We start from the raw sequence: 9,072 nt of genomic DNA, 5'->3' as shown, positions 1-9,072 counted from the left end.
GAGATCCACCTTGTCTGAAACTGGTCCTACCCCATCGTACGGCTCTGCAACCAGAGAGTCTCCTGTGCTGGGACTCTGGGCAGGCAACAGGTCTTGAAGGAGGGAAGGCAGGATGCAAATTGGTATGTAAGACTTACAGGGAAGTTAGGAATGCTCCAAGAACTCGCAACAAGGGGAGAGGGGTAAAAGAGGAATGATCAGCTCGGGGAGTGTAAAAAAAAAAAAAAAAAGAAACCACCAACAAAAAACCCCCAAACCAGTAATTCTTGGCACCATCAGTGAAACTCTACTAATTCCCTGATAAAGTTTGTGAAATTTGCTGTCTGCATTTGTATCTGTAATACCTTAGCATGATTCTCACAATCTGGTAGGAGTTCCAAAAAAATGTTAATAACTAATGAATATGAGCTGAACGTAAATACCATTTAACTTCTCAAATTTTCTAGTATATGCTTCCAAAGCAGGCATTACCCAATGTATGCTTAATTTGATAAAAACACTAAATACTTTGCTTTGGCATTTAATACATCCTCATGTGATGTTCTAATAGATCTCTGTCATCATGCACAGACGACAGAAGTACAGACCTGAAAATGTTTTCCTTCTGGAAAGATAAAAGAAAAAGCCCTACAAAACTAAGCCTCAAAATTTTAAATTTAAAGTAAACCCAAAGTAATTAAAACCAACAACTACTGAATTGCAAGCCACTAGTGTAAAAACGCACATTATTAATGATGACACAACCCACAGGAACAGACACATGCGGGTCCAACCTTGCAAAGCCAAGCTCATACAGATCTTTATATCCAACACTCCAGGATCTGACTTTCCTACAGACTTGCTTGAAAATGCTGCTACCCCTGTGCTTAAGTACGAGCAGCTACACTGCCGAGCAGCTCAGGAACCTGTACTCTTGGGTTTTCAGAAGTTGTATTGATGTCGGCTACTGCAAATAGTGGAAGGTTGGTTTCCCAATTCATTTCTTATTTTTAAGTATGTCCTTATTCAACACGCAAAAAAAATGCACATAAAATAGCCCCAAACCCTGTTTCTCAGAGAAATGTCTCCCTTTAAAATTTGAAAGACAGAAACAAATCACAGGTTTATCAAGGTGCCCTCTTCTGGCCTTTAAAATAAAAGCCGGCTTGCTGTCACCTGGCTTCTCTGCTTGGAAAAGGCATCAAAATGAGCATCTGTTTGTGCAAATACTCAATTTATTTAATAAACTGGCCAGAAAAATGCCACCATGGACCGCCTTTAATAACACACAAAATACGTTTAAAAATCCTTCAGTTATGTATGAGTTTACAAAAATAACTTACAACACTATTCTAGAAATCTCAGTAGAAATACATTAATTTGTTACCGGGTAGAAGTTCAGGCATAAGGCATTCTGCTCAGAGGGCCGGAGAATTTACCCCCTATTCACACAGCACTACTAAACTCCTGAGAACCATTTAATAAAAGTAATCCAAACCTTTTTGCTCAAACAGAGGAAAATGAAAAAACAGATCAAAAAACACATTCATTTCCATTACAAAGAGGCATCTTCACCATTTCTTGATAAACATGTACGCAGTTTATCCAACACAGAAGGAATATTCAAGAATTTGTTATTTTCTGTGGAAACTTCTGTTTTAAAAGTACTGTCTTCTTAATTAAATATAAACCACAGCGCATACAGAACCATATACAGCTTTTAGGCTGTATCTACACAGAAGATTTTTCACTATTGGTTTTTGGAGGTTGGGTGGGGGTTTTTTTCGCTGCTTTGTTTTGGGGAGTGTTTGGTTGGTGTTTTTGGTTCTACAGGCCCACTAATCCGAGGGAAAGTCTCAGTACTGCTGTGTTCAAAGTGGCCAATTTAGACCTGAAACAGTGCAGCGTATGATAGCTCACCTGGAAAGGAAGAATTTATTTGAATTTAATAAAGTTGCATGGAACTCCTGGAAGTATACATCATTCCACACCGGAATTCTGCCAGTTCCAAACTGGATTAACCATAATCACATAAGCTGCAAGATAAAGCTAGGAATCCGTATCTGTGTTATATGCATGGTTGTTACTGTCAGGGAAAAAAATAAAAAAGCAACTTTGTGTATAACAAAGCCTTAATAAAAGGTATTTTCCATTCTCACTAAGGAGAACATTTTCACAAATAAGTTTCTCTAAAATAAGTCATGGTGGGGTCGGTTTGGAAGCCAAGAAATACATTATTCTAGATGGTACGATACTTTTTTCCATGGGTATCATCTTCTTCATGGTCAAACACGTAGATACAATTTCCCCTCCACAGGCGGGTGAGCCGGCAGGATGCACGCTCACGCGGAGACCTTGCAATTGCTGTGTTATAACCTAGTGCACAGGGGCACTACACAATTATCTGAACTTGTAGTAATTTTCTTGAGTTCGGAAGTTCTTCGCTCAGGTAAGAAACTAGAGAGGAATAAACCCAAAACAAAACAGTTGTTGTGCAGCTGTGCTAGCAGTTCTTCCATCACTGCCCACCAGGCAACGCAGGCTTCAGGCCATGACTTCATGAAGGCATTTCTCAGATGCCCTGCTAAGCACCAGCTCCACAGTCAATACTCCCATTGCGTTGCTAATTGCCAGCCAATCACCGCAAGTGACCAGCTCCCACAGCGCCCTTCTCCTCGGGATGGAACGCCCTGGTTAGGATCCGCACATTTCTGCGGCCGTGGGAGGATGGCTTCTCCCCAAACATTTCTTCTGAACTGCGCGAGCCAGACACTGCGATGAAAGTCCGTCTCTGGCAATAACAAGAATGGGAGGTCTTTAACCTCAGCATCCAGTCTGAAGGATACTTTCACCGGAACGCTTAGTCACGGACAAGGTGGTGAATATCTGAAGAGAAAGAAAAAAAAAAGACTTTTAGTATGGCTAAAATTAATCTTCTTTTCTGGAAGATCAACTTGGGCATAACGCTCGAAACCCCAACCATTTCTTAAAGTAACAATAATGAAAACATACATTTAAAATCCTTGCCACTAAATAGCACACACACATACAAATACCCTCTGTTCTCTTCATTAACCTTATGGTCTTCCTTTTACAGTGGAAAAGAAAGAATTAAGGAAGTCACATGGCTTTATACCACCTTTTATCTTAATTCTTCTAAGTTTTTACAGTGGGAATGAGCTCAGCAACAACAAGCTCTAGTCTGTACAACTAATGAGTGTCTTTGTGGCTCAAAAGTAACTTTTTTGTTGGGACAGCGAAGTTAATGGCATTTGGAAAGAACATAAATTTTGCCTCTGTACCTTTCTAGATACTACAGAAATGTGGAACTGATTGCTGATGTAGGTATTTTGTCTGCAACCTGTACCCTCTGGACAACAACTAAGAAACACTTAGTAAATCTAGTTTGAAAGAGTCCAATCCTTACTGCTTTGAAGGCAGATTAAAGGAAACAGATTCAAAAATAAATTTTTTAAAAGTTAAAAGGTATAAAAATTGAAGAAGAAAAATTCTACAAAACTGCTTAATACTAGAACTTTACCATGCAAATAATTGCATAGTTTTGCATAGATACAATATAGAGAGGAAAAAAGGAAATCAAACCCACTTCTATCTAAATGGTTCAAAGTTGCAATAATTAGCTATCATCAAAGCCATCTCTCAGGGAGAATAAACTTAGCACAGAATAAAGTACATACACATTTCATTTATGCAAATAACACTGAAGTACCTAAAGATAATGGGGATCTGAAAGCCCTACAGTAGTTCTCTAAGTAGAAGCTTTGCTGCATTAAGGCTGCTAGCAGCTCTTCGGAGAACAACATCAATAAATGATATACCTCTTCCACTTTCTATAAGCACGGAAGGCATTACACACAAATCAGGAAGACAAATGCATGTCTCATACATATGGCAGAAGAACAGCAGTATATTTAAACTATAGTGCATGACTTGAGACAGTTTCTAACTCTTCAGTTCTGATCCACAGACTAACAACATACAGGCATCTTCATTATTATTATTTCACTTTGGAAGACAAAGATGAAAAAGCACAAAATTTATCCGCTTTCCTCTTGGCCTGACTGCAAGCTCCGGGTGTGCCAGCCAGTTCCAACGGCTGCAGGGACCACACAGCTCCCTAATTCTAGTAAGTCAGCTGGGGAGTCATTTGATAATTACTGGAAACATGAGATTTTTGACAGAATTCACTAGTTATTCAAGCAAAAACAAAACTTTAGATCCAATGGCTGGAAAGCCACCATTAGCTAACGCAAAGAATCATCCCAGCTTCCAGAAGACAATTCCTCTTTGTCACAGATGCTCGATTATACATGCCTGTATTTCACACAGCACAGCACAGTCTAGGCTGAGAGGCAATTCTCTGTAAGGCTGAGGTCCTACCAGCTCTGTGCTTGCAAGAGTGTGCTTTGCCTTGCAAGAATTTCCATTCAGAACTCATGTTTTCTGCAGAATAAAACGCTGCTCAAATAAGAGAAGTGAAATCTGGCTCTAATTTGTAAGCAGTGAGAAATGGGACCTTCAGTCTTAGTCTTCTTCAAGTTGAGTAACACCATGTTTCACAGGAATCAATTAGTACTGATGTCAACATTTGACCCTGCAACACTGTCCCTTTCCTGCTCAGATCAGACTACATTTTCCTCAGCTTTTACAGGGATGCAAGATAAAAATAATGCCGATATTATCCATCATTGTATTCATCCAGATATACACAGTTCCTACAAATTCCAAGCAATTTTAAAGCATTTTTTTAATCAGAGTACCATCTTGCACTTTGATTTTTGCTTACTGCTGAAGAGATTAAATTAAGTAACAGGCATAAAAAAAAAACCCTTTTGAAGACTGGCACTAAAAATGATTGCTGTTCCCTGGAGCTTTTAAATAGTGTATTTCTCCTGAGCCAATTTCTTCCTCCCCCACTCAAACAAATATGATTATCTGAAATTACCTCCCTAAATTATGTCTAATCATCATTCTATTCAGTTTCAATTTTAGCAGCTCAGATGTCCAGAATAAATTATGACTATCATCCCCTCTTCTCACTGCATATGCTAATATCCCATTTGAGTTCACAAGTCTGAATGCCTCCCTCAGAGTTTCCCCTCCTTGGGGCCCCTGGTAAGATAAGGACCTGCTACCCCTCTTCAAAGGCTTCCAAGAACACCATTAGATGATGCTACAGAAGAAAAACAGAATCTGTATTGAGGATGCTTTGAAGATGACTCAGATTGCTAGCAGTCCATTCCGTTAATGGAGTTCATATTACATGGCTTATACTGTATCACTTTGGAAACACAGAACAAGAGAAGAGGACTTTACTTCTGCAGATCAGCATCTTGGTAGCTAACACAAGCAGGTAAAAGCCTGAGGGATTCTGTACAAAGATCTACAAAGGTCATAAACAGCTTGCAGGGATCCTCAGCTAACATAAACTGGTCCTAATGGTACTCAAATCAGTGGAGCATCTCTGATTTACACCTGAGAGGAGCTGTCCCCCACCTGCTACAGAAAATTAAGTTCTTTAATGAAGAGGAACAGTAAGACAAACACAAAAAGAAATGTTTGTGTGGCCTCATGTACTTCACTTCAAAAGTGAAGGCCTACAGAGTAAAGGAGAGATCTTTAAAAGGGCAGAATTTAATAGAAAAATTGTCATGTAGCTGGTCCCCTTCCACAGCACCAGTTTATAAGCCTATTTTGAGTACATGTCTAAGAAAATTAGCTTTGACAACCACTTTAGCCAAAATAGTATTTGAAGACTTCATAAACGATCTTTGAGTAGGAAGAAAATTCTGTACTTCCCAGTAGAGAGCATACAGGATTAGGGGAGACCATAAATATTTCACAAAAAAAATCCCAGATTAAACCTAAATGTTAGATTTCTAAGTATCAAAACCAGATCATTTCCTCTCCTTCCCTCCCCGCTACTTTCCTCCAAATTCAGACCTCTCTAATAGGGCTCTGCTATTCAGATACCCAATACCTTACCCCAGAACGCTACGGAAGCTGGGCTATGAGGTGACTTTATATACAAACCTCTGCACAGACGGGATGAATTCCTATGGTGCTGTCCAGCTGTGCTTTTGTCATCCCACATTTAATAGCAGCTGCAAACCCCTGGGTGACTTCTCCAGCATTTGGACCAAGGACATGGAAACCAATGACTCTCTCCTAAATACCGAAGACAATCAAATGCAAGCACAGTCAAGCATTCAGTTCTCTTTAGACAACGTGTAAGGTTTTCTTACTTGGAGTATAGAACTTAAAACAGCCCACAAAATGTACCAAAAATTAACGTAACCACACGAATGTGAACTATCATTAGCGCCAACAGGTGGGAGGTAGTCGGTATAATTTTGTTCTCTCTCTGGAAAGATTCAACTAAGAACTCAAGAATCAGCTTCATTACAAAGTTTTGTGCAGGAGTCCTCCATTTACATCAACAGCACCCAAATTTAACACACACCACAGTCTATGCTTGGTTATTGTGTGCGTCCTAATTGCAAACAGGATTCAGGTTTTACTCAGGCAAGCCATTCCGCTCATTCCAACAGAGTGCTTGCTTAAGTAAAAACGCGCACCTTGCACGAAGGTTTGTAACATCAGGGCCCACGCTAGGTGGCTACGTGGCGTGCACCTATTGAAGAATTCCCTGTTTGATAGTTGCTTACGGGAAAGGGGCACGAGCTGAAGTTCTGGCTAACGAAGTGTATTACAACCAAACTGATGACTACTCTTGTTGCAGCGTTCACTGTCATTGGGAGATAATAGACCTAGAGACTGGCAAAATAAACTGAAAGCCCTCCAGTTACAAGGAAGCCACTATTACTTCACACTTCTCATACCTCTACTACCGTTCAATTGCAAAACACGGCAAACTGCACGTATATCCTCAGCAAACACTCAACAGAACAAGCTGTACTGACTTGATGTGCTTTTCTTAAAGAAAAGCTTGCTTCTCTAAGAAAAGCAAGTCTCCTTTAGCAAATGCCAGCTGTCGCGGGCTTTAGTGGCTTTCAGGGCATTAATCAGGTTTTGCTGAGCAGAGACATAGCCCACTTGGGTATCAAAAGTTATCTGCTCGTCCCACTAATGAGGTTATTTGTCTTTCAGTAAGCCTGAGACTTATCACAGGGTTTATTTACAGAAGAAAAGCTATAATTAGTTAATAAAATGGAATTATCCTTATTTTCCTTTAAAAATATGGACATATAGAAAAATAAAACCATAATAATGATAGCAAGATAACAACAGTTTAAAATAGTTTCTGAAGTATTTTTCATCCAGGGTAACTTTCAACTCTTCCCCTAGATGTTAAAACATGTTCCAAATTTTCAGGAGAAGAAATGGAAACAAATTAATGAAACACTTTAAATCACCATTAAGCCTTTTTATTTCCTTAAGGAACTTTGAATTAGGAACATTATAGACCCATGGTTTCAGCTTCCACACTATGCAAACTCCTCCAGGAAGAGGAGATGGGCAAAACCAGACAGATTCACATTTTACAAAATGGTGACGTGATGCTTAGAAAGACTGCAGGAAGCTAAATCTGCACGTAATGATGAAAGAAAACAGGTAAAATAGATCAAAAATATTCTTAGGACTAATAATTCTATGCCACTGTCTTAACAGGAACACATTTTAACAGCATATTATCCTTTGTATAATTCATATTATTCAAATAAACTGATTTTTTTATTAAACAGATGATGATCATCAGAGAGGGGCATACCAATTCTTTTAACCAATTAGTAATTTTGCTTGTGCTTCACCAGGTACTGTACATTTCCACTGCCAGGAAATTTTCTCCTACTCCAGGGATAATCCTGGCATTATCACCCTAAATGAGATTTGTGCAGCCAAGATACATTAATCCTGTTAGAACGAGCTCAAAAGTTTTATAGACATACGTGGATTTGCAGAGGTTACAAGCTGTGATGGTTTCTGAGTGACCTCAGTTTCAGAGAGAAGAATCTCCCAGAAAAGAATGTCCCAGTTTGGGGAGAATAAGATAAACCGATAAAACTTCTAAACAATTTTTACATGCATTGATTCACTCACGTTTCAAAGTTAATGAACAGTCTTAGAGATGTGTAGTTCTTATGTTACATATATGTAAGAAATACCATATAGCAATAGCAACGTCAGGATTTTCCATTTTACGAAGGGTCATTTTTGTATACACAAAAGTATTGTAACACTATAAAGATTTATTACATTTCAAAAGGTAGAAAAATTTAGATTAATTTTGTTAAAAATAACCTATTTATAGCAGTGGTATCAACAGTCCCTATGATGAACGTATAGCTGCTGTTTTCCCTAGAAATAAAAAAGCACTTACATTATCTTGAACATTGCAAATTATCTTTGCATAGCATTTGTTGTTGTCTCTGGATGGCACAGTCCATTCCAGTGGCCAGAAATGGCTATGGTAGACCTAGAAATGTAACACAGGTTAAAAAAAAAAGTTGTGTAATTTCACAGCAGAGAGCACAATCTTCCAAAACCTGCCAGATTATCTCAAACTTGCCTTGTCCACCTCGAAAGGCAGAGCTTTACAACTGACTGTAATTGCTTTTGGAAATCACACATGTAAAAACTTTCAACAATTGTGACGCAGCCCAAGGATGAACCATTATCTAATAACTCTTCATTAGCCAGGCACATAAAATTTGGAATACTTGAGAGCAGGGTGAGACTCTTTCCGCTTGATGAACACCAAAGCACTAGCGTCACCCAAAAATTAAAAAAGAAAGAAGCCATAAGTGTATTACACTTCCAGGATGCAGTTCACCACACTCTCATTAAACTAGACAAATACAAGCTTCCCTCACAGATGACTGTATTGTCTCTGGGTCTACGCAGGACCAAGGCAAAAATTTTTCTCAGAGCAGAAAAATGGACAAAATAGCCTCAGAGCTCGGGCTCAGGAGAGATGAGGGCATGACTTTGCATGCTCTCTTAGATTATCTATCATTGCAAAATGGAAAGTACATTTAAAAAAAAAAAAACACAACACCCCCCCCCCAAAACAAACCCACTTTCTTCTGTCTGCCCCAGCCAACACCACTG

The 9,072-nt window shown here is 39.0% G+C and overlaps 1 protein-coding gene across 1 annotated transcript in view; it reads right to left on the bottom strand.

Moving 5' to 3' along the window:
• Nucleotides 1–1,194: 1,194 nt before the first annotated feature.
• Nucleotides 1,195–9,072, bottom strand: part of TXNRD1 (thioredoxin reductase 1) — a 42,558-nt gene continuing 34,680 nt past the window's right edge. Inside the window, exons 13-15 of the mRNA XM_086479526.1 lie at nt 8,342–8,437; nt 6,034–6,168; nt 1,195–2,865 (exon numbers count right to left, since the gene is read on the bottom strand). Of these exons, the coding sequence (XP_086335652.1) occupies nt 2,797–2,865; nt 6,034–6,168; nt 8,342–8,437 (300 nt within the window). The 3' untranslated portion in view covers nt 1,195–2,796. The remainder of the gene's footprint in view (nt 2,866–6,033; nt 6,169–8,341; nt 8,438–9,072) is intronic.

This window comes from Leptosomus discolor, chromosome 1, assembly GCF_034619465.1.
Source record: "Leptosomus discolor isolate bLepDis1 chromosome 1, bLepDis1.hap2, whole genome shotgun sequence".
NCBI lineage: Eukaryota > Metazoa > Chordata > Aves > Leptosomiformes > Leptosomidae > Leptosomus > Leptosomus discolor.
Note: the sequence above shows the minus strand (reverse complement) of the source record. Positions and strands in the feature narration are given on the sequence as shown.